Source organism: Scardinius erythrophthalmus, assembly GCF_964197995.2.
Source record: "Scardinius erythrophthalmus genome assembly, chromosome: 14".
NCBI lineage: Eukaryota > Metazoa > Chordata > Actinopteri > Cypriniformes > Leuciscidae > Scardinius > Scardinius erythrophthalmus.
In genome coordinates this window covers 13,936,352-13,962,931 of record NC_138234.1, presented here as the reverse complement: position 1 = coordinate 13,962,931, position 26,580 = coordinate 13,936,352, and the positions used below count along the sequence as shown (strand labels likewise).

General features: G+C 35.5%; 2 protein-coding genes and 2 long non-coding RNA genes across 4 annotated transcripts in view; all 4 read right to left on the bottom strand.

The window, feature by feature from the left end:
• Positions 1-235: 235 nt before the first annotated feature.
• Positions 236-11,792, bottom strand: LOC308701627. The gene is made up of 4 exons (XR_014031487.1): positions 11,477-11,792; positions 11,035-11,278; positions 736-778; positions 236-643 (listed from the first exon to the last, which is right to left on the bottom strand). It is a non-coding gene; the product is annotated as an uncharacterized lncRNA (long non-coding RNA).
• Positions 1,665-7,398, bottom strand: LOC308702647. The gene is made up of 5 exons (XR_014031631.1): positions 7,183-7,398; positions 6,824-6,936; positions 6,685-6,728; positions 5,517-5,581; positions 1,665-2,255 (listed from the first exon to the last, which is right to left on the bottom strand). It is a non-coding gene; the product is annotated as an uncharacterized lncRNA (long non-coding RNA).
• Positions 11,793-13,505: 1,713 nt separating the features above from the next.
• LOC308701903 (uncharacterized protein) overlaps positions 13,506-26,580 on the bottom strand; it is a 32,527-nt gene continuing 19,452 nt past the window's right edge. The window contains exon 3 of the mRNA XM_081384376.1: positions 13,506-13,927. The gene's annotated coding sequence lies outside the window, so the exon portion shown is untranslated. The remainder of the gene's footprint in view (positions 13,928-26,580) is intronic.
• Positions 15,623-21,300, bottom strand: LOC308701905 (uncharacterized protein). The gene is made up of 2 exons (XM_081384378.1): positions 21,027-21,300; positions 15,623-17,980 (listed from the first exon to the last, which is right to left on the bottom strand). Exons 1-2 carry the CDS (start codon positions 21,115-21,117, stop codon positions 16,857-16,859), a joined length of 1,215 nt encoding a protein of 404 aa, XP_081240504.1. The 5' UTR covers positions 21,118-21,300; the 3' UTR covers positions 15,623-16,856.

The following is a 26,580-nucleotide window of genomic DNA, read 5'->3' as shown; positions in this document are numbered from 1 at the left end:
CAAACAAACCGATTCACTAGAATGAGCCTGATTTTCCAGAGCTATACGAGAGAGCAGAGAGTGTTTGTTTAACTCTGATCGAAGTGAAGTTGCACAATACAAATGTGATGATAAAACAATGATCAGTTTGCTTTATTAAAACTCTCTGCTATATCTTGTTATTCTGATCATTTTCTCACTGATTCTATCACATGATCCCTGCAACAAGACTTATCTTACAATAATACAAAGGAATACAAAACAAAAATCATATTTATTGAATGTCATATTAATCACATTGGGTAAGGCACTATTTTTATGTAAAGCTGCTTTATACAATTTGTATAATGAAAAGAATACACAATTTATTTTAAAGGAATAGTTTTTTGTAATGGAATAAAATGTATTCATAATTACTGAAATTACATTTATTAATAAATTATATTTACTCAAGAGGATACTTGTACTCAAAGCAGTTGTTCAAGAACATCTCCACTTTCCTGAGTATCTGATTAATCAGAGCTTGATGGTGTTTGCTCTCTCTTCTTCTGTTGAAGACTTCTGGATCTGAATTCATAAACCAGAACAGCAACAGTAGCCACGCCCACCAGAGCAGAGAGAGCCAATCGGATCACAGCTTCAGTAAAACCACAGCAGCGACAGTCTTGTGAGAGAAAAAATTAATAACTTTAGAAAACAGAAATATGTTTCAATTTGTGAAAAAAAAAGGTAAAATCTATAGTGTCATTGCTGTACCTGAATGTGTCGGACAGAGTCCTCTGATGTCCAGATGTGTGGTCTCCCAGCTAGAAATTTTTTGTTCTAAAAATGTTCTAAGAACATTAGCATGTATTGTTCTATAAATGTTTTCAGCGGCTAGTTTTAGTTTTGTTCTCAGAATGTTCTTTTAAAAGTTTGGAGAACATTCTTTAAAAACATTATTAAAATGTTTAGTAGTAACATTCTTTTAACATTATTCTCTAACGTTCTTAGAAAGTTTTCAGCGGCTAGTTTTAGTTTTGTTCCCAGAATGTTCTTTTAAAAGTTTGGAGAACATTCTTTAAAAACATTATTAAAATGTTTAGTAGTAACATTCTTTTAACATTATTCTCTAACGTTCTTAGAAAGTTTTCAGCGGCTAGTTTTAGTTTTGTTCCCAGAATGTTCTTTTAAAAGTTTGGAGAACATTCTTTAAAAACATTATTAAAATGTTTAGTAGTAACATTCTTTTAACATTATTCTCTAATTTTCTCAGAACGTTTTCAGCGGGTAGTTTTATTTGTGTTCCCAGAATGTTTTTTTAAATGTTTAGAGAACATTTTCTAAAAACATTATTAAAATGTTTAGTAATAACATTCTTATAACATTATTCTCTAACGCTCTTATAATGTTGTAAGCGGATAGTTTTATTTTTGTTCCCAGAATGTTCTTTTAAATGTTCGGATAACATTATTTAAAAACATTATTAAAATGTTTAGGTGTACCATTCTTACAACATTATTCTCTAACGTTCTTAGAAAGTTTTCAGGGGGTGTTTTTATTTTTGTTCCCAGAATGTTCTTTTAAAAGTTCAGATAACATTTTTTTTTACAACATTATAAAAATGTTTAATAATAATATTGTTAGAACATAATTTCTCCTAAAAGGTAGGATAACATTCTCTAAGAACACTCTAAAAATGTTTCGTGATGATGACCTTCTATAAATGTTTAATCATAACATTTTTAGAACATTATCCCTTTATTCTTATAAAGTTTTTAGCAGGAAGTTTTATTTTTATTCTTAGAACGTTCTTCTAAAAGTTAGGATAACATTCTCTAAAAATACTCTTAAAAATACTAGGCTACTTAACATTCTTATAAATTTTTTAGTGGGAAGTTTTATTTTTGTTCCCAAAATGTTCTCTTAAACATAAAAAATGCTTAGCTATAACATTGTTAAAACATACAATTTTATTAATCTCTAAAATAAAACAAAAATCTAACAGGTTTATGAATGGCATTCACATAAATTATTAGAAGTTCTGCGTACAGTAGATGCCCAACATTAAATGAAGAACTCAGTAAAGTCCAATGTGCAATCACACGTCTTGACTGCTGTTTGCTCAGAGCGCTCATCATCAGTCTTTGGTTGTCTTGGTTCTTGCAGAAAAAGAATAAAGTCATCTGCATTAATAGGTGTTCTACTGTTCTTCTCTTCTTCTTTTTCAGCTGCTATCCCAGTTAGCAGAATTGAGCTTCATTCTCTGTGTGCATGGTAGAGTTTTTCCTCATAGCCTATAAAAGAAGATCATGCAACAGTGTAAACAAAAATAATACAAATACATATTACATATTAAGATCACAAGCAATATTGACTTTGAAAACTTTCAAAATTAGCCAGCCTAATTATTAATCAGAAATTAATTAGATTAGTTTATTTAAATTATAAATATGATACCTTATGAGTATCTATTTTGTTTCTGTAATTTAAAACATATACTTAATCCATTATATACATGTTAAAGGGATACTCCACTTTTTTTGGAAATAGGCTCATTTTATAACTCCCCCAGAGTTAAACAGTTGAGTTTTACCGTTTTCTAATCCATTCAGCCGAGTTTCTGATATTTAGAAGAATGTCAGTAACCAGACAGTTTCTGGTCTCATTGACTTCCATAGTATATTTTTTTTCCTACTATGGAAGTCAATGAGACCAGAAACTGTCTGGTTACTGATATTCTTCCAAATATCAGAAACTCGGCTGAATGGATTCGAAAACGGTAAAACTCAACTGTTTAACTCTGGGGGAGTTGTAAAATGAGCCTATTTCCAAAAAAAGTGGAGTATCCCTTTAATAACACAACTAGAGGCTAAATTATTTTAACAAACTACAAACTTGGCTTGAGAAGTGTGAACCTCGAACTCAGGTAGCCTTGAGCACAGCTGCAGCATGTCACAGTACTGCCCACGATGCTTTTGCTCTGATGTAACAGCTCATTTTCATCAGTTATATTGTCTATGGATTGTTACATTTCTTACAGATTTCTGCTTGTTTTAAATCAGATACAGATAATGTGAGCTACTGTCTGTGCATATGAAAGCTTGTTTCCGCCATGGAATACAATTTTTAAAAAAGGTAATTGCGAATCACAATTCAAACTTTTTTTTTCTCAGAAGTGCAAGATATAAACTCGCAATTGGCCGTTTGAAAGTCAGAATCACAGGATAAATTAGTAAAACCTGAGAAAAAAAAGCAATTCTGGCTTATTTCTTTTTGCTGTCGTTTCTATATGAGAACATTAATGCACTTCATCAATACAGCTGCTCTGAGAGTCACTTCAGCAGCATTTTAGCTTCATTTGAGAAAAACTATCATCATATCATAAAACACAGAGAAACTCAAAGGTCTACACGGCAATCCGTCAAATAAAAGTTTGGTTTAACCTTTGAAGAACGTTTTGCTTAAATCATTACATTTTAAATAATTGGTTATACAGTAGCAATTTAATTAAACCATTCAAATGGAATCAAGAAAACAAAAAAAAAATTTACTTTTGGGAGATGCGAGAGCGAAGTAGTCCAGTGATAATTAACAGGCAGCCATGGTTAATGCAATTTGCAAAAACCCGCCCCCTTTAGTTACTGTTGCTATGTCCAACAAGCCATGGCGCTCTCACGCCACACATCATGTTGTCACGCAATGAAAAATACATTGCGGATCACAGAAAAAACGCTGAAACGTTTAAACGCAGAGACAAGACAGAGCAGGTTACTTTTGATATGAAAGTTGAAACAAAGTCTCAACGTTTAATTTGTGTAATTTTTTTAGAAAAAAATATTTTTGGTAAAATAAAAATGTAAAAAATACCTGTCAATCAAACTCCCTCGAAGGGTGAATTCTGAGGGGAGTAAAAAAGACAGCTCACAATTCTGATATTTTCTTGCAATTGTGTGTTCCTGCCTCACAATTCTGAGAGAAAAAAAAATACTGTAATTTTACTGATGGAAACAGACAGTAAAAAAGTGGACTTCAAGGATTTCTTATTCTGTAGCTCCCTGTGGGATTTTTTTGACAAGTCCATAAAAATGCATCCATCCATGATAAAAGTACTCCACACGGCTCTGGCAGGTTAATAAAGGCGAAAGGTGAAGCGAAGTGATGCGTTTGTGTAAGAAACATATCCATATTTTATATTTTAGGGCTGGGAATCGATTAAAAAAAGTAACTGATTATTTACACAATTTGCTGTAATTAAATGCAATTAATTGCATTTCCCCCAAGCTTGTAATCATCAATATTTAAACTTAGAATAACCTAATTAAACAACAAAAAGGAAAAAAAGGAACAGAAAATAGCCCTGTATTAAAATAATATTAAACATCAATATATCAATATATTATTATTTTCAATAATCAATCAACATAATAAATTTAACAATTTATTATTATAATTTTTTTTTTCTAATTATCAAAATAAAACATAGTCCTACAAAGCTATTATTACAAGAGCATGTGATCAGAGCAGGTCATTTTACCATTGTTGTCAGCATGACTATACCAGCTCAGTAGGGCTATTTCACAGAAGTCTACTACTGAGAAATTTCACGTTATTTGACTTTGCTTTTCCAGTGCATGATCGGTACATGATTGGAGCGTTTGGGCCGTTAACGACAGAGCAGAACGCGCAGCGCAAACACGGAGCAGAACATTGAGCAAAGAGCTCAATGTTTGCTCAGTGTTGTGTGTGTGTGTGTCAGTGCGCCGACACACACACACGGAATGGAGAGCGCGGAGCGGAAAAGACCCGGTCATGAAAGCTGCGCGAGAATAAAACCTGATCGCCAAACACGGAGGGGCGGGACGGCATATTTTGCAGCCTTTTCCGCAACAGGAAGTCATTAAAATGAGGCAAAAAAAGTGCTGCGTTAATTGCATTTTTTTTTATAAACTCGTTAAGCATCTCAAATTAATCGCGAAGATTAACGTGTTAATTCCCCCAGCCCTACCATAATATTTTATCGACTTAAATAACTAGCTTCCAGCAGACAGCCATATGCAAGTCAAATTACGCCCAAAGAGTTAGTCAACGCATCGATACGCATATGCGCCTGCAAGGCTACGCATCACTACACTTCGGCCACCATATTTGTCTATGAGTAGAAAAATGTGTCGTCCCAGTTTTTGATACGCGACGCACCGTTGTATGCAATACTATGCGTTGTTGGTGGGGGCAAAACTGCAAGTTGCTTGCGTCCGACGTGTTGACTATAAAAGGCTCTTGTCGGTGCATGACATAGGAATAGCATAAGCTTTGACGGCTCTCGCGGTTCAAACAAACAGGGCTAGGCAATAAATTAAAGCTCCTCCCACATTTCTCTTTATATGATTCTCTTTAATGATAATTTTTCTAAAAATCTCTGTGGAAAGAAAGTCAGATATAAATCTGGGACAGATATAAATCTGGCACGAGGGAGAAAAAAATAGATCATTTTTATTTTGGAGTGCATTGTGCGTTTAAAATTGACTACGGTTTTATAAAATGCAGTGGATACTTACTAGTGATGGACTTGTTTCTCTGTTGGTGCCTGTTCTGCTCCGTAAACATTGGTCCAATGCTTGATCTTAAGAAAATGTAAAAAGTGTGTTAATGTGTGTTAACAGACTATTGATCTGGGTGACATAGGACCATTTTTTATGTTTTCCTTAAGTGTTAGGCTATATAAATCTGGAGAACCCTTACTAACATTAACCATGGTTTTGCTACACTAACTAAATGGTAATAAATTATTGTAATCAATCCACCATAAAAATATTGTTTCTACACTTTACTATAATAAAAACCATGGTTAATTTAGCAAAGGACCCTGGGAACATGTCCTAAAAAGAACAGCTCATCCAAAAAATAGACTCTCTATCGTTATTTACCGGTACTCCATGTTGTTCCAAAACTGTATGAATTTATTTTGTATAACCTTAATTAAGATATCTTGAGAAATGACTTCACTGTTTTTTTTTTTTTTTTTTTTTATAAAATGGGTTCCAATGTTGTTTAATTCCCAACATTCTTGTGTTTCAGAGAAGTAAGTCATACAGGTTTGAAAATAATTTCATTTTGAAAGGACATTTATGTTATGTATAAAGACACAATGTTCTCAGTTCCCTCATTGTAAAGCTCCTATGCTGAGGTTTATTTAATTTTATTTTTTCAAAATGTTGCAAGTAAAATGTTCTAATTGTGTTAACTTGTCACATTAGAAGAACGTTTTATGAAGAACATTCAACATCTCATCTCTCAATGATATCCTCAAAACATTTCCCTAATGTGACAGAGAGAATGTTCTTCTTTTGTTATCATGAAACATTGGGACAATGTTATATTGAGATCATTGTACAACTTTAACTTTAGCAACATTCCCAAAATATGCTCAAAATGTTGCAAGTAGAATGTTCTTCTTTTGTTATCATGAAACATTGGGAACATTTGTTTCCATAAAATGGGTTCCAATGTTGTTTTATTCCCAACATTCTTGTGTTTCACAGAAGTCATACAGGTTTGAAAATATTTTCATTTTGAAAGGACATGTTTGGGTCAGCTAGGCCCATAAAAGCTCATATCAAGAAGACAGGTACAATTTTGACTGGCGGGTTTGGACCAGTGTGCCTTTGAGCAGAGTTTACATGTTCTGCCTCTATTTCACGTGTATTTTACTATGACAATACTCACCGCAACTGAAGATCATGTGGCTGGATAATTTATTCCCAAAATTCCTGGATAATGGGAAACACACACATACAGCAATATTATTAGCTATTTGTATTTACTTACTAAAAGAGACATAAAAAGCTTGCAAATTTTTACTCACCAGCTCAAAAACATATTATGATGATGACTCATCATTTTGACGGTAACGTTAGGCCGATATCCCGCGATCATTCAAAAGCCTAGTTTTCATAACTTAGTGGTTCGAGTTCCTCTCTGTATAAAGACACAATGTTCTCAGTTCACTCATTGTAAAGCTCAGACTATGCTGAGGTTTATATTTATTTATTTTTATCAAAAACTAACTTAGCTGACAATATTTAGCCTAACGTTACACATGCAGCCTGAAACATTGACATAATATCGATATTGCTCTAGTCGCATTTAAAATTAGCTTCTCAATTTAACACACTATATTTTGATGTAGCAGAATGGATTTTTATATAAAATAAAGTTATTTACCTTCCGCAGATTGCAATATGTCCGTTACACGTAGGCTACGTTGTTAAAATTCGTTGTCCATTTACATCCCGCAACTCGCTCAAAATAAAAATGTAACTGTACGATGCAAAATAATCCATGTTTTAAACAATGTAAAAGCCACAGAACCGAAGGAGGCTAGTACTGAAGATCCTCCCGAGCAGCAGCAGCGCGCGCACACACACACACTCTCACTCTAACAGACGAATATTCAAACTTCAAACTTGACCAGTAAAAGGCGCGCATAGCTGCCATTGGCCAGATTCCTGGATGACAGTCTGAATAGCCAATCATGCTCAAAACAACTCGAAGAGACAGCCAATAATGTGGTAACATTGCAATTACAGGAAAAGATTACATGTTTTAAAAGAAAGAATATGAAAAAAATGTGCACGGCTATTTATTTAGTTGTATTTGTAAGCTGGCTGTTATATTTAATCAATTGGTTAAATGGTGTCTTCATTGCAGTGCATGATAAAAAAATAAATAAACTTACAATAACATATAAATAATAATAATAAATTACACAAATAATATATACCATGTATAACAACATATATTTACCACTGCTCTGCCAAACAGCAGTTTAAAAGAGCAAACATATTATATATTAAACAGAGCAAACATTGCATATGTAGGCTATTCATATACAATTCTGTATACCTACCTACATGAAAAACTAATGGATTGGTATCATGGTAACATTAGAGTTACATTCATGTGACCCATAATGATCCTTTTGCACTTTAACAAAATATTGACCTTTCCTTTAGAAACACTCTTATGCCTAATAATGTCAACTTGCTTTTCACCCTGTGTGGCACAGTTACACAACCTGTTGGTTTAGGGTAAATCCTCTGTCCAACACAACACTTTGGTAACATTGGCATAATTCTATACAAGTTGCAACATATACCCCGGGTTTCACAGGCAAGGTTTAAGCCTGTAGTCCCAGACTAAAATGCACGTTTGAGCTGTTTTACCTGAAAGCAACTTGCACTAACATATCTTAAAATATGTCAGTGCCATTGTTTTGTCTCAAGATGCACACCAGTAATGTTTCTTTTTCTTTTTTCTATAAGGCACATTTTTAAAAGCTAATTAAATGCACTAAGGCCTAATCCTGGCTTAATCTAAACTCTGAAACCGGGTCTGGGTTAGAAATTAAGGGTTAAGGTTAACCCTAACCCTAACCCTTGTCTACAGACTTTTATTTAACAGCATGGATACTCCAAGGTGTTGACTGCAGTGGTTAGGCCTTTAGCGTTGATACAGGACGAATAACTTCTTACTGTGACAGTCTGTAATGTATTTTAGCAAAGAGTGTTTGTATGGATTGTCCCTAATTAAGCTAGAGCTATTGGTGCATTCAAGTCATGTCATAAAGATCGTATTTACAAGTTGAACGCCACCACAATGATGAGAATATGAGTAGGAAGCTCAGGATTTTCTTTAACCCCGATCTTGAAGAGTTAGGGGTGTGTCAGTGGGAAACATTGTGGGATACCACTATACTTAGGTATTCAGCAGTGACAATGAAGTAAGCTAATGCCTGCACAAAATATGATAGCATTAATATGTAACAGTATAATATGTGATGATAAAGTTTACAGTGGCTTCATTAATTTAAAACATTAAACAAAATTGTAAAACCTCATGAATACAAACTTCCCAGGAGGACTTAAATGCACCATATGTTCCATCGTGAACCCTGTTGGCCTGCTGTCTGACCAGCAAGCTCAATTTAACAATAATTGTGTAGTTTGATTGCTAAATGTTACATTTAAAATGTTCTAGTTTTGTTAACACGTCACATTACAAGAATTTTTTTTAAAAACACTCATCATCTCAGGTCTCAGTGATATCCTCAAAACATTTTACGAACGTTGATTTGATAATGTTCCTCCTCTGTTATTATGGAACATTGTGCCAATGTTTTACTGAGAACATTATATAATCTGTTATCTCAACAACATCCTCAAAACATCCTTAAAATGTTGCAATTAAAATGTTCTAATTGTGTTAACACATAACATTACAAGAACGTTTTATAAAGAACATTCAACATCTCATCTCTCAATGATATCCTCAAAACATTTTCCTAATGTGACAGAGAGAATGTTCTTCTTTTGTTATGACAAAACATTGGGACAATGTTATATTGAGATCATTGTACAAACTTTAACTTTAACAACATTCCCAAAATATGCTCAAAATGTTGCAAGTAGAATGTTCTTCTTTTGTTATCATGAAACATTGGGACAATGTTATATTGAGATCATTGTACAAACTTTAACTTTAATAACATTCCCAAAATATCCTCAAAATGTTGCAAGTAGAATGCTCTTCTTTTGTTATCATGAAACATTGGGACAATGTTATTTAAAGATCATTGTCCAAACTTTAACTTTAACAACATTCCCAAAATATGCTCAAAATGTTGCAAGTAAAATGTTCTAATTGTGTTAACTCGTCACATTAGAAGAACGTTTTATGAAGAACATTCAACATCTCATCTCTCAATGATATCCTCAAAACATTTCCCTAATGTGACAGAGAGAATGTTCCTCTTTTGTTTTTATGAAACATTGGGACAATGTTATATTGAGATCATTGTACAAACTTTAACTTTAACAACATTCCCAAAATATGCTCAAAATGTTGCAAGTAGAATGCTCTTCTTTTGTTATCATGAAACATTGGGACAATGTTATATTGAGATCATTGTACAAACTTTAACTTTAGCAACATTCCCAAAATATGCTCAAAATGTTGCAAGTAGAATGTTCTAATTGTGTTAACTCGTCACATTAGAAGAACATTTTATAAAGAACAATAAACATCTCATCTCCCAATGATATCCTCAAAACATTCTACAAATGTGACAGAGAGAACGTTCTTCTTTTGTTATGACAAAACATTAAGACAACGTTATTTTGAGATCATTGTACAAACTTTAACTTAAACAACATTCCCCAAATATGCTCACAATGTTGCAAATAAAATGTTCTAATTCTGTTAACTCGTCACATTAAAAGAACGTTTAATAAAGAACAATAAACATCTCATCTCTCAATGGTATCCTCAAAACATTTTCCTAATGTGACAGAGAGAATGTTCCTCTTTTGTTTTTATGAAACATTGGGACAATGTTATTTTGAGATCATTGTACAAACTTTAACTTTAACAACATTCCCAAAATATTCTCAAAATGTTGCAAGTAAAATGTTCTAATTGTGTTAACTCGTCACATTAGAAGAACGTTTTATGAAGAACATTCAACATATCATCTCTCAATGATATCCTCAAAATATTCTACAAATGTGACAGAGAGAATGTTCTTCTTTTGTTTTTATGAAACATTGGGACAATGTTATATTGAGATCATTGTACAAACTTTAACTTTAACAACATTCCCAAAATATTCTCAAAATGTTGCAAATAAAATGTTATAATTTTGTTAACTCGTCACATTAAAATAACGTTTTGTAAAGAACATTCAACATCTCATCTCTCAATGATATCCTCAAAACGTTTTCCTAACGTGACAGAGAGAACGTTCTTCTTTCGTTATAATGAAACATAGGGACAATGATATTTTGAGATCATAGTACAACTTGTTATTTCAGAAACATTCCCAAAACATCTTTTGAATGTTGCAGTTAAAATGTTATATCTTAGTTTTCATATAACGTTATAGGAACATTTTTTAAAATGAGAAAACATCCTTAAAATGTTCGGTAAACATTACATTCAAATGTTTTCTTTAGAACATTAACCAAACTTGTAGGGAATGTTAGCGAAAGTTCTGAGAACGTTCCCTGCTAGCTGGGCTGGCTGCTGATGGGATTGTTCAGCACACAGCTGTATGAATCATCCTGACAATCCAGAGGAAGAGAGAGACTGATGCTGAGATCAGACACACTGATGCTGGACAATACACTGATGCCTTTGTACCAGGAGAGAGTCACATCACTCACATTCGACACTGAACACACCAATGAACATTTAGACACTGATGATCCTGATGAGGATGATGATGGACAGTCTATGATGATGATAGGAACAGGCAGACGACCTGAAAATATTGAACAAATATTCAAAATCCAGTAAATAAGAGAGCTGTGATATTTGTCAGATATTTGCCATGTTCATATTTAAAATGGAGTTTATGACAAAAGTTCACAAATTAATATGTATGTCATCATCTATCATTTCATAATATTTACAATGTTAAAGATGAATATGTCAACAGGGCAAGTAACTGTTAACTCACCATAGACAGTAATATTAAACATGTTTAATTTAGTCTCTTTGTTCAAGCTGGTGACTTTATAGAGTCCAGAGTCTGTGGTTCTGGTGTTTGTGATGGTCAGAGATCCAGTCTTCTCATCCAGCTTCAGTCTGTCTCTGAATCTCTCATTAACATGAATTAACGTGATCTGATTCTCCCCTCTCTTCAGTTCAGCTGAGCGCGTCTTTAAGTCCGAACTTCAGCATTATTATTTCATCTCTCTGTATTTCAGTAAGATCAATATTTAGAGTAACTGGATCTCCCTCCATCACAGACACATACTCAGTACCAAACACACCTGGAAAACAGACAGAAACAAAAACCAAAGGAAAGTCAGTTCTGTTCATCTTCACAACAAGTCTCTGTTTAGCTGTTTATTGTTCATGCCATACAAAAGTCTCCAAGCCTGACTGTCTCTACAGTAACAAACTCTGAAGTTGAAGTAGTTTGATACTATTTTAAATGGGCAAAATAACATCTTAGTGAGAACAATAATGTAGCTGCTAGAAGCGGTGATATTTCTAGGAGAGTTTTCCTATTTTTCTATAAATAGGATTGTGTTTAAGTGATGTTTAAATAGACTCATTGGAACCTTAAATGTCTCAAAATGTCTCCATGTTAATTGACTGATCTGCCAGCAACATTAGGCTAATTATTGTTTTTATTATTAAGTAATTAATTATTAATATTAATTATTTATCACATATGGCGCATTTAAATCATCATTAATAAACATTTAGTCTGTACTAAAAACAAAATAAGTGAAATCTCGAAAACACATTATAACTTACCGGCCAGACGCCACGAGCACAAACAGAAGACGATCGCGTGAAACATTTTCCTCCCCAGTTCGCGGAACAGTTTCAAAAACAACTTAAATTTTGACCAGGTGAAAATAAACACAACATTAATGTTGTAATAATAACGGTAAGATCCCTGCTTTCTTCAGAAAACACACTGTGATTTTTTATGACGAAGGAGAGTCTGGACCTGAAGCTTAGGCTACAGTTTATAGTTTTTGAACTTTAGGCTACAATATCTTCCTCATCATCATTATAAAGCATTAAGACCTGCACAGACCCAGGATGAGCTGCGCCCTCTGCTGGCTTCACGAACACCCCTTTTCCTTCCAAAACTGAGCTCGGTCAAGGAGTAGTCTTCTTGGGATGAGACGAGAGAGACACCTCTCTGTGAGGTGTATTTTTATTCGACATGTTAATGTGGATTAAGAGCAAAGTATGTTATTAATATACAAACCTTCAAATAAGTAAAAGTGATTGTTGAGAAGGTTTCCTCAAATTCCATATATCAGGTTTTTAAGGCCAAAAATATAACAGAGAAATAGAGAGCTTTTAAAAACGAATGTGGTTCCATAAATTCCATATATCAGGTTTTTAAGGCCAAAAATATAACAGAGAAATAGAGAGCTTTTAAAAACGAATGTGGTTCCATACTCATAAACATAATAATTGATAGCCTAACTAGAAAAAGTTTTTATTATAAGAAAAAGTCCAAAACAGAAATGTGAAGGGAAAGGGCATTAAAGATGTAATAGCAGAAAGTAGTTAAATGCTTTGCAAAATTATGATCATTTTGATGAATTAATTATAAAAAATTATACCAAGCAGTACGGAGTCCCTAAAGGGACGTGGTGGTGACATGCCAGCTTCCCGGAATACACTTGAGCACACAAACATTTGTACATTTTTAAAAAAAAAAAAAGCAAACACAATCGCACACCTGCGGGAGATAGGTGCGTGGAAAAAAAGAAATTAGGTCAAGAAATTAACAAAAAACAAGGATCTCCCGCACACTATCCGTATTTGCAAGCATCACAAAATCTTTATTAGCAACGTTTCGGTCTCACGACCTAATGCCTGATGAAGGTCGTGAGACCGAAACGCTGTTAATTAAGATTTTTTGATACTTGCAAGTACGAATAGTGTGCGGGAGATCCTTTTTTTTTCATAAAAGAGAGTAAAAGAAAAAAATTTGAAATTTAGCGGGGAAAAGGACAATACAAAAATCATAATAAAATATATTAATTCAAGTTATATCCTAAAGCTAATGATATATAGGAATACAACTAATTAGATATTGCTCTTCTGGGAGTAACTTTGAGTAAATCTCAAACGTGAAACTGTTGGTCTTGAAAATTAAACTAGTTTACTATAAAATTTAGTATGATTTTTTTGTAATTAGTTTTGGCTAGTTAGGACAGGATCTTGTGGAAGAAACAACTCTTACTGCTTGACATTGTGTGTTAGAGCAATAACTACATTCATAATTTTGTAATATTTTGCCTTATATCAAGAGTATTTTTTTTTGTTTTGATAAATGTGTATTTTGTGTTATTTGTATTTTATCACATGATTTTGACAAGTTTTAAATATGTTACATATGCTTAATAATTCTGAAGAAGAATAAGGAAAACTTTATTATTATTTTTTTTTCACTTGGAGGAGGATGAAATGTACGGAAGAGGATTAGGGCCAAGCAATAATAAAAAAAATAAAACCATCTCGAGATTAAAGTCATTATAATGCGAGATTAAACTCGTTAAATTTCGAGAAAAAAAGTCGAAATACAATCTTGAGAATAAACTCATTAAATATCGAGAATAAAGTCGTTGTGTTGCGAGAAAAAACTCGTTAAATTTCGAGAAAAAAGTCGAAATACAATCTCGAGAATAAACTCATTAAATATCGATAATAAAGTCGTTGTGTTTCGAGAAAAAAACTCGTTAAATTCCGAGAAAAAAAGTCGAAATACAATCTCGAGAATAAACTCATTAAATATCGAGAATAAAGTCGTTGTGTTTCGAGAAAAAAGTCGAAATACAATCTTGAGAATAAACTCATTACATTTCAAGAAGTCGTTGTGTTTCGAGAAAAAAAAGTAGAAATGAAATGTAGAGAATAACGCATTCGATCTGTGTTCATTAGCCTACTGATAGAGGACATGGCAGAGTTGGATCACTTAGTCAAGCTATATTTTAGACTTTCTTTCAGTAACAAAGCCGTCTAGGTCGGCTAGAGGAGGAGCTGTAGGCTACTATCATGGAATAATGTCCACTTTAATGCACCCTATAGGCGGGTGAGAAACAGCGCCATGAATTATGCAGAAAATGCAAGACTGCTCTTTGTGCATTGTGTAATGTGTCAAGTTCAGCTTCATAAAACAATAATTCCACAGTAAAAACTGCTTAAAATTTGGATTTCGTTAGACAACAGCTCTTCTATAATGGGATAATGTCCACTTTAACGCACCCTCTGATGCGGCCTAAATGCACAACTAGTAGGAATGATGGCGATCATGGATCAAGAAGGCGACTCTGAATTTGTTTGCCCCATTTAAAACTTTAACGGTCCATAAAAAAACCGGTAGCCTACAGAAATTTGTGCCAATATTTCGGTTTCCACTAGATCAATATATGCTCTATTACTCCCAGTCGGATTTAACGCACCCTTACATATGGGTGAGAAATGCAGAATTTCTTCATTCATTTCTAACACAGCTTGGTGCGAGCAATGCCATACACACAGGGTGTGCGTCGCGTCATTTAAAGGGGAGGTCCGCGCGTCAATAAGTAGCCTAACGAATAAGTAACTGGATTCAGCCTCGTATGCAATGAACTCTGATCGAATGCGTTATTCTCTATATTTAATTTCGACTTTTTTTCTCGAAACACAACGACTTTATTCTCGAAATTTAATGAGTTTATTCTCACAATTATTTCGACTTTTTTTCTCGAAATTTAACGAGTTTTTTCTCGAAACACAACGACTTTATTCTCGATATTTAATGAGTTTATTCTCAAGATTGTATTTCGACTTTTTTTCTCGAAATTTAACGAGTTTTTTTCTCGAAACACAACGACTTTATTCTCGAAATTTAATGAGTTTATTCTCAAGATTGTATTTAGACTTTTTTCTCGAAATTTAACGAGTTTTTTCTCGAAACACAACGACTTTATTCTCGATATTTAATGAGTTTATTCTCAAGATTGTACCTTGACTTTTTTTCTCGAAATTTAACGAGTTTAATCTCGCATTATAATGACTTTAATCTCGAGATGGTTTTATTTTTTTATTATTGCTTGGCCCTAATACTCTTCCGTAGTAATGGCTTCTCTTCAGTGTGGATGCTCTTGTGTATTTTCAGTTGTCCTGGTGGACTAAATCTCTTGTCACAATGTGAAAACTTGAAAGGTTTTTCTCCAATGTGAATTCTCTGATGACTTTTTTTCAGTTTAGCAAATGTCTTTCACACTGCTTTCGCACTGGTATGTGTTTTCTGGTGTACTTTAAAGGGGACCTATTATGCCCCTTTTCACAAGATGTAAAATAATTCTCTGATGTGTATGTGAAGTTTTAGCTCAAAATACCCAACATAATTTTATTTACAGCACGTTTAAATCATCATTTTTTGGGTCTGTGAAAAACGCACTGTTTTAGTGCTTCTCCTTTAAATGCTAATGAGCTGCTGGTTCACGTCACAGGGGCGGAGCCTAAGCAGCCGTGAATCCCGCGATCAGAGCTAGAACAGGGAAAATGATAATAATAAATCAGACAGTCACACTAATGGTGTTCATTTCGACCATAAAAATGCCTACAGAGTCAGAGAATATATGCTGTATGGAGTTGGAAAAAGTATAGTTTAGTTTAATTACGATTATAACCTATTTTGCATTGCTTGTATACACTATTAACGCAAGCCTGCTGTAGGACTCCGTCTGACGATCTAATTGTCTGAATGATGACACAAAATATACTGATGTGTTTAATAAAGTTTACTGTATCTCACACAAAATATGAAGCATCAGTTTTTCTTCAGAAAATCACTGTTAGAGCTGTATAAACAGTATAAGAGGTGCGTAAGTAACTTACATAAATTTCTGTAGAGTTGAGGGAGCATTTTTTTTTCAAAACAAAATGAATCCACCTCGTCTTCAATGGCTGGCAGATTTCAAAAGTAAATAGAGAGAGCTAAGTGAATGAATACATCCAGCTACAACAAGATCAACGCTTGGGAGATTCTTCGACGCTTCTTGTGAGTGCATTGCTGCAGCAATGGCTGATGTGTACAACAACTCGCGGTGAACTCGATCAGGGCGGGTCTAATTTATAACCGTATGTCAGTCAACACTCGTGGGCGGGGCCTATGGCTTTAGTGATGTCACTAAAGCCACATTCTGAAAACGGGTCGTTTGGAGAGACTGCTTTTGATTTATGGAGATTAAAAAAAAAGGAGTGGATTTTTATCACTGTAGGGTGGTTGTGTACACACACTGCCAACACACATTTATGTCCAAACACCATACAAAAGTGAATTTTGCATAATAGGTCCCATTTAAAAGCGCTTAGTCGTGTAAAACTTTTTTCACAAGCAAAACACGTGTAAAGCTTCCCCTTTGTTTCAACTTTCTTGTGCTTCTTTCTCCAGAATGAGAACACAGATGTAATTTCAAAGCTCGAACACTTCTGAAACTGTTCCTACACTGATCACATGTGTGCGGCTTCTCTCTGGTGTGGGTTTTCATGTGATAATTAAGATGTCCTATTTGTGTGAAACTCTTCCCACACTGATCACATGTGTGCGGCTTCTCTCCAGTGTGGATTTTCATGTGATTCTTAAGACTTCCTGTTTGTGAGAAACTCTTCCCACACAGATCACATATGTGCGGCTTCTCTCCAGTGTGGATTTTCATGTGAAACTTAAGGTTTCCTGTTTGTTTGAAACTCTTCCCACATTGACCACATATGTGCGGCTTCTCTTCATTGTGGATTATCATGTGTCTCTTAAGGTTTACTTTTAGTGTGAAACTCTTCCCACACAGATCACATGTGTGCGGCTTCTCTCCAGTGTGGATTTTCATGTGTTTCTTAAGCGTTACTTTTAGTGTAAAACTCTTCCCACACTGATCACAATTGTGCGACTTTTCTCCAGTGTGGATTTTCATGTGACCCGTAAGCGGTCCTTTTAGTGTAAAACTCTTCCCACACAGATCACATGTGTGCGGCTTGTCTCCTGTGTGGATTTTCATGTGATCCTTAAGCGTTCCTGTTAGTGTAAAACTCTTTCCACACTGATCACATGTGTGCGGCTTCTCTCCAGTGTGGATTTTCATGTGATTATTAAGGGCTCCTTTAAATGTGAAACTCTTCCCACACTGATCACATGTGTACGGCTTCTCTCCGGTGTGGATTTTCATGTGTTTCTTAAGGTATCCTTGTGAAAAACTTTTCCCACACTGATCACATGTGTGCGGCTTCTCTTCACCATAAACTGTCATGTGATCTTTAAGACTTTGTTTGTATGGGAAGCTTTTTCCACACTGAGAGAAAGTGAATTTTTTGATGGCTCTTCTCACTACAAGTTTACTTCCGGTCTGTGAGCAACTCAAAGATTTTTCTTCAGTTTTGACACGATGTTCCTCCTCCGTTTCATCCAGTTCTTCACTGTCCTCAATCTCTTCCATCAGGCCTAAAATGAAAGTTAAAAAGTTTTAATTTTCAGTAAATCATGAAATATTTTTTTAAAACATTGGTGGGCCTATATACAATTACTAGGCCTATTTTTGACAACCTCACAGAAATTTAGCTTCCTCTCACTTCGTACTTTAGCGCTTTTTTATATATATATATATAAAAATTCTTTCTTAAAATCTTTGCCACTTTGGCCTAAATGTCAGCCACCCTTTTTATTTTATATTTTATGACTCTGTAAGGCTTTATTTTTAAAATAGGGACATTAGTTATGATGTATTGCTTAGTCACTTGCACAATAGTAAAACCAATATGCAAAACAAGAATCATGATAAAATCATGATTTTCTTAAAAAAAAAATCATCATAAGATAGGCCTATTATTTGCCATATCACCCACCTCTAAGGTGGGGTTACATTAACTAGTAGTTCTCTCATAAAGCATGAGTGAAATAAATACAAATTCAAGATGCACTATACAAGACATAACAATATCACACACAATGTCCTGGAATGCATGTTAATTTATAGATCAGTACAAATTAATATAGGGAAAGTTCTGTCCTAGTATGGTCTCTGTTTTTACCACATAACATTTTTTGCAGCAATAAAACCATCTTATCTGATGGTCTCCTTGGTGACTGAGGCCATTTCTGCTCTCTTATCTCTTTTGTGGGGATGTTTTTAATTACTAAAAGTGGGTGTCATGTAGAGAATTGCCAAGAGGCCTGGGAGAAGTTAGGAAGGCTCAGTACAAGGGAGTGATTTTCAAAATGGCAGTTGTGATTTATTTCAGAAGCTGCATTGTACAAGGAGCAGTCCTCAAAGTGCAAAAAGCACACACACACACAAAAAAACCTTATGATATCATACATATACTGATGCTACAAATAAAAGAAAAAATGCTGTGAGCAGCAAAACTGGCACTAAACAATGCCTAGCATCCACCAAAATTGACAGCATGTCTCACCTCAAACATGTTCAAACGTGTGCATAGTTTTCACAGGATGCAACAACAACCTCCTTCAACCTACTCAATCCATTGTTTAAATATACAGTTTTCCCACCCAAACTCTAGTGGGACAAACCATTATCACGGGGTAGGACATTTGCCCGTAACACTCCTCACAAACTTCCACAGCTAACATTAATACATAAATAACATAACTACTGTTCATGAACTCATTTCTGACAAATAGTAACCACAATACAAACATGCATAACATAACACCACAAAAAACTTACATTAAACATTAACACCTCACCATAGCACTCATGTTTCCCTCCATTTTGTAAAATGGTACATTCCGGATATGCACACTACACGAACCCACCTCTAAAACATTGGATCAAACAGGGGTGTGTTTCCCGAAAGCATCGTTGGCCAACTATGGTCGCAAGTTCCGTCGTTACCAATAGAGTTCAATGGACATTGCGATGAACTTGCGACCATAGTTGGCCAACGTTGCTTTCGGGAAACACACCCCAGGTAAGATCTAACAGGTAGTGATGGCCAAATGAAGCGTTTCGAAGCATTATTGCTTTCTGATACAATTGTGTCGAAAATGGTTCATTACTCGAAGCTTCATTCAGATAGAAATTGCAGCACCATCTCCTGGTGAAGTAAATGTAATGCAACAAAGCTGACAACCATAACGCCCCGTTTAGGCTACGTGTTTACCGAGGTGATCAAAGCTGAAACAGTGTTTGCTGTGAAACTCATTTATGTAGGTGAATTTTACAGATACTAATGAATTTCATGTGTTCACCTTGATAATAAAAGATTAAGCAGGATGTGTCTGTGTAATTATTTCTTTAGACAAGGACAGAAGATCAAAAAGTTTGAAACCATCACAGAAATTATAATGGTTTATATTAAAATAGTAACCATTGGCTTTTTACCATTTAAACCACTACATAATTCTTTTTTGTAGTGTGTTCGGGACATATTCCATTAGGATTTAATGCCCCCACCAATACAACCCAACACATAGAGACCCACAGAGACCACTACAATTCCCATTACAACCAATAAATTCCCATGAAAAACATTAAATCCAATAGAATTTCTGTAATGGTTTCTATAGTTTTTTTTTTTTTTTACCTTCACTTTTATAAGAAATACAGCCGCCAGGTTTCAAACCTGCCAACACTGGATTGGGCTGTCAAAGCAGCCATGTGGTTCACTACAGGAGTGAAGCAGTGTGTTTGCTTCAGACGTCATTTTCACGTGACTAGTGACGTAATGATACAAGCTCCGAAGCAGTGGTTCATTGCAAGGACCGTTCGAGTTTAAGCAAGCTTCGGAGCGTCGGTGTCAGACGTAACATCACTACTAACATGTGCTGTAAACTGTAAACTCACACAATAAAGAAATAATTTAAAGCAAACAATGCCTCTCTATTATCTTTTAACACTAACACATTGTACACTTGATGTTGGTACTGTCCCTCCTCATATTTGTCAACACACAATATGCAATAACTTATTCCTGGACTCAACACACCAAGTAAATTCAGAATAGCATTAAACTGGTACTCTAGTGATGATGTAATTGACCTAGCCCATCATCACAGTGGGCTTTAAAGATCATTTGTTAAATGTAACAAAGTTATGTATCTGATTGTCTCAGTCGTTACAATATTAGTTAGCATTCTTGATGTGAACGGGCCTAAACACTTATTAAACACCATACAAGTAAAAGTTTAAGTTCAAAGACTGAAAAAAAATCATGCTTTTAACAGAAATGGTTTGCTATGTTGTTTTGTTGTATTGTACCATATTGCATTTGTAGAAAGACATTCATGAATAGTTCAAAGCTGTTCTCACAAAATCTGTTAGGCTATTTAAACAACCTTATGTTGTTGTAAAAAATAATGTTCAAAGTCACATTTTTTGTTTAGGGATTTTTCACACGCATTTATGTCAGAATGTATACCTGTATGACGAATGGATGTTGACAGGCTTACCATTAAAGAACTGCTAAAGATGTATAACTTTTTGTTTCACAGCATCATTAATGAAGAATTAAGAATAATCACCAACCTATCTGTTCTTCAGTCTCTTCAAGCTTCACTCTGAGGAGATCTTGATCAGGATCACTCCTGTTCTCACTGTAATCTTCAATAAGCTCCATTTTTACAGGTTTCTCACAGTAATCTTCTATTCAAACTCAGTTTTTACAGGTATCTGTTCTTCCTGCTGGTCTGAATGCATCTCTACACTTGTAAATAGTGATCGTTTAAAAACTGTTTCCTGAAGGTTCAAATCTTTTGTTTTGAATCAGCTGTTGTTCAGAGCGCGTCTCCTCTTCTTCTGTTTTTGCCGGTTTGTGAAACCAACTTAAAGAGTGCCGTTCCGCCACCCACTGGTCTGGAGTGTGAAGACTACAGCTTAATGAGGGGATAATGAAGAGAGAAAGAGAAAATGAGAAAACAGATCGAACGCTTTTATTTTCTTTCTGTTATACTTTTGGTATACATTTAAAAAAATGTATAACAGGAAGAAAACTAAAGCATTTTATCAGGTTTTCTCTCTTCAAGTGTTTACATGCATGGTAAAGTCCACATGAAATCAAAATTGACCATACAGTATTTACTTTGTTTGCCTAAATTGATCGTTTTGTGGTGAACAATTCATCCATGCAAGTCAATCCACACAAAAAAAAATTTTTGGCTTTGCAATCTTTAATCAAAATCTGAAAATGCCCCTCCCCTCTGCATTGGAGGACCTTCCCTGATGACGTATGTTTGACGGCTTGGTTTGGGAAACGCTTAACCACTCCCCTCAAACCGTTAGTCTGCTATGAGCGAGAGATGGAGAGGAGGAGCGCTAGAGTAAAACCCTGCCCTCTGTTCAATATTCCTTTTCATTTTCACTGGGAAATACGTCACAACACTGGAGAAAAGTCGTTTGCAACTTCTGGTTCACGCGGACTTTAATTACAAACACACACACACACACACACACACACACACACACACACACACACACACACACACACACACACAAAACAGTGTTTATGATTGCTTAGGAGTGTAATGGAATATAAAAGTTTTGCATTTACATGAGGAAAAGCTTAATTCGCAATATTGCCAAAATTAAATTATAATCGCATTATGAGGGTGCATGAAAATATATACACGAAAGGGATTGAACTATAATACCTCAGAAGACTTGACGCTGCAGGCGAATTGAGCATTGAGAGCTAGTGGACATCTTCTTCAGAATCAGCTTTTATTGTAAAGTACAACAACACGTACAAGGAATTTGTCCTGGTGCACAGGTGCACAACAATAATAAATTCATATAAAAAATCAATAAATAAAAAATACATAAATAATTAACATTAAAACAGTTTTAACTTTGAAAAATATACAACATAGCAGACTGAGTAGTCTGCGATCAATATAATGTGTGTGAAACAGTGCTGATGAGGCCATTTGGCTATGGAAAGAAACTGTTTTTGTGGCGTGAGGTTTTAGTCTTGATGGACCGCAGTCTCCTGTCTGAAGGGAGTGCCTCTAGTTTGTGTCCAGGGTGAGAGAGATCAGCCAAAATCTTAACTCCCCGCTTTAGAATCCAGGAATTGTACGGGTCCTAAAGAGATGGCAAATTGCAGCCTTCTCAGGCTTGACCTTCTCAGCAGAGCGAATGACACGGTTCAGTCTACTTTTATCTTTGGCAGCGTACCAGATGGTGAGGGAGGAGGTGAGTATGGATTTGATGATGGAAGTCTAGAAGTGCACCATTGTTGTCTTCGGCAAGTGAAACTTCTTCAACTGCCGCAAGAAGTACATCCGCTGATGAGCTTTGTTGATCAGAGAGTTAATGTTCAGTGCCCACTTGAGGTCCTGGATGATGGTAGTTCCCAGGAAGCGGAAAGAGTCCACAGTATTGACAGGGGAGTCACGCAGTATGATCGGGGTGTATGGAGGTGGGTTCTTCCTTAAGTCTACTACCATTTCCATTGTTTTTACAGCATTGAGCTCCAGATTGTTCTGACTGCACCAGGACACCAGATGGTCAATATCCAGGCAAACTCATCCCCTTCAGAGATGAGCACGATGAGGGTGGTGTCATCTGCAAACTTAAATATTTTGAAGGACTGGTGACTGGAGGTGAGCAGAGTAGAGGAGACAGAACACAGTCTTGGGGGAACATGATGGTCCTGGAGTCAGAGACATGTTGTCCCAGGCTCACATGCTGCCTTCTGTCAGTCAGAAAGTCTGTAATCCACCTGCAGATGGAATCAGGCACACTCAGTTGAGAGTTTGTCCTGTAGCAGAGCAGAGATGATTGTGTTAAAAGCAGAGGTGACATTTAAGTGATGGATTTAAGATAGGACATCACCAGGTGCTCAAAAGGACTTCATTACCACAGATGCCTTGAGCGACCAGTCTGTAGTCATTAAAGGATGATGGTGGAGGTCTTAAAGCAGGCTGGAACATGGCAGATTCCAGTGAGGTGTTAAACATGTCTGTAAACACTGGAGACAGCAGATCAGGTTTCTGTCTCTTGAAGACTATATTAATGTCTCTCTGGGATATAGAGAGTCGTTCTTCTAGTGGGAAAGGAGAGGGAGGGTGCCGTTGAATTGGGCATCTATGAAGTGACCTCAGCTGCTATTGTGGTGGAGGAGGTGAAGCTGATGGGCTGGGGCTGAAGCTGATGGCTGGTGTCGCAGGGGATGGTATCCAATGTTTTTTCAAAGCGACAGTAGAAGGTATTCATGCTGTTGGCCAGATGCAAGTTATTAGCAGAGTGGGGGGCTTTAGGTTTGCAGTTTGTGATCTATCTAAGCCCTTTCCAGACAGAAGCAGGGTTATTGGCTGAGATCTGCTGTGGTAGTTTCTCAGAGTACAGCTGTTTAGCTTCTCTCACTGGTTTGTTAAACTTGTACTTTGACTGAACTGACATGATTCTGTCCCCACTTTTAAATGCCTTAAATGCCACTTTTAAATGACATTATTGTGTCTCACTGAAACTTATGCATTAAGTCACAGACTCTGTGTATTCATCCAGACTGTTGGTAGCAGTTCTGAATACATCCCACTCAGTTCAATCCAAGCGTGCCTGCAGTTCCTCTACTGCCTCTCTGGTCCACTGCTTTGATGTGTTCACAGTCAGTTTGGAGAGTTTTAATTTCTGTGTGTATACAGGAATTAAATGGACCATGACGTGATCAGACCGTCCCAATGCAGCTCGGGGGACGGCGTGATAAGCTCTACTTACTGTAGTATAACAGTGATCCAGAATATTTTCCTCTCTGGTGTGAAGTTACCTTTGTTAAAGGAACACACCAACTTTCTGGGACTTTAACTTATTTACAGTGTCCCCCAGAGTTAGATAAGTGCATGCATACCCTATTCATCTCTGTGCTTGGCGTAACACTGTCTGACACACCCACCGCTAGTCTATCTTAGCACAAAGACTGGAGGTAAACGGCTAGCATACTGCTCCCAATAAGTCACAAAATAATGCTAACATTTTCCTATTAACATGTTGTGTAAATAGAGGATTACTGTGTCTCATGTGACATTGTTATTTATACACACTGTGACTAAACAAATCACAACATGTAAATAGGAAAATGTTGGCGTTAATTTGTCACTTATTGGGAGCAGTATATGCTAGCTGGAGCTGTATACCTCCAGTCTTTGTGCTAAGCTAGGCTAGCGGTGGGTGAGTTCTTCTTCATCAATTTCAGTTTCGTTTATACTTTTTTTGTATTGCTTAAACTGTCAAAGCCAGTGAGCAGTTTTCGCAAAGCTTTTTGGAAAACACTGATTAATAAACATTGTAAACAGATGAAAACTCAAACAGTTGCACCAATGTCATCAACTGACACCATGCGCGTACACACATTTTCCTATTGTATTTCATCATCATTATCAAGACTAACTCAAGAGAGTTGCCTTGCAAATTTATATACATTTAGGGGGGGGGGGGGCATCTATGTATACATCTATACCCACCCGCTCCGTCAGATCATTTGGACGTGTGCTGTTTTCAAGAGATAACAACGATATAAATACTGTTCGTTTTCTCACACAAACCGCTTGTTTCGTGTCTTAGGCCATCAATGTGTACTTATGATGGGGAATTGTTTCATTTGGACGATGGGGAATTGTTTTAATTTGGACTCTGTGCTTGTGTTTTGAGACAGTGACCATCGACCTGCATTATATGACTGACAGACAAGAACGGTTTGACCAAAAAATATCAAAATTGAAACTACTGCGGAAACAAAGACACCTACATGTTGGATGCCCTTGAGGTAAGCTAAAACATATCAAAAATTAATTTCCAATGTGAACTATCCCTTTAAGACCTGCACAGACACAGGATGAGCTGCGCCCTCTGCTGGCTTCACGAACACCCCTTTTACTTCCAAAACTGAGCTCGGTTAAGGAGTAGCCCAAGAAGAGCTCGGTCTTCTTGGGATGAGACAAGAGAGACACCTCTCTGTGAGGTGTATTTTTATTCGACATGTTAATGTGGATTAAGAGCAAAGTATGTTATTAATATACAAACCTTCAAATAAGTAAAAGTGATTGTTGAGAAGGTTTCCTCAAATTCCATATATCAGGTTTTTAAGGCCAAAAATATAACAGAGAGATAGAGAGCTTTTAAAAACGAATGTGGTTCCATACTCATAACCATAATAATTGGTAGCCTAACTAGAAAAAGGTTTTATTATAAGAAAAAAAGTCCAAAACAGAAATGTGAAGGGAAAGGGCATTAAAGATGTAATAGCAGAAAGTAGTTAAATGCTTTGCAAAATTATGATCATTTTGATGAATTAATTATAAAAAATTATACCAAGCAGTACGGAGTCCCTAAAGGGACGTGGTGGTGACATGCCAGCTTCCCGGAATACACTTGAGCACACAAACATTTGTACATTTAAAAAAAAAAATACTTTTTTTTCATAAAAGAGGCAATCAAAAAGCAAACACAAAAAGAAATTAGGTCAAGAAATTAACAAAAAACAAGGATCTCCCGCACACTATCCGTATTTGCAAGCATCACAAAATCTTAATTAGCAACGTTTCGGTCTCACGACCTAATGCCTGATGAAGGTCGTGAGACCGAAACGCTGTTAATAAAGATTTTTTGATACTTGCAAGTACGAATAGTGTGCGGGAGATCCTTTTTTTTCATAAAAGAGAGTAAAAGAAAAAAATTTGAAATTTAGCGGGGAAAAGGACAATGCAAAAATCATAATAAAATATATTAATTCAAGTTATATCCTAAAGCTAATGATATATAGGAATAAAACTAATTAGATATTGCTCTTCTGGGAGTAACTGAGTAAATCTCAAACTTGAAACTGTTGGTCTTGAAAATTAAACTAGTTTACTATAAAATTTAGTATGATTTTTTGGTAATTAGTTTTGGCTAGTTAGGACAGGATCTTGTGGAAGAAACAACTCTTACTGCTTGACATTGTGTGTTAGAGCAATAACTACATTCATAATTTTGTAATATTTTGCCTTATATCAAGAGTAATTATGTTTTTTGATAAATGTGTATTTTGTGTTATTTGTATTTTATCACGTGATTTTGACAATTTTTAAATATGTTACATATGCTT

Coding starts and splice junctions, on each gene's coding strand:
- LOC308701905 (XM_081384378.1), bottom strand. CDS start 21,117: ATGGAGCTTATTGAAGATTACAGTGAGAACAGGAGTGATCCTGATCAA. Junction 17,981..21,026: donor AGAGACTGAAGAACAGATAG/GTTGGTGATTAT, acceptor CTTTCATTTTAG/GCCTGATGGAAGAGATTGAG.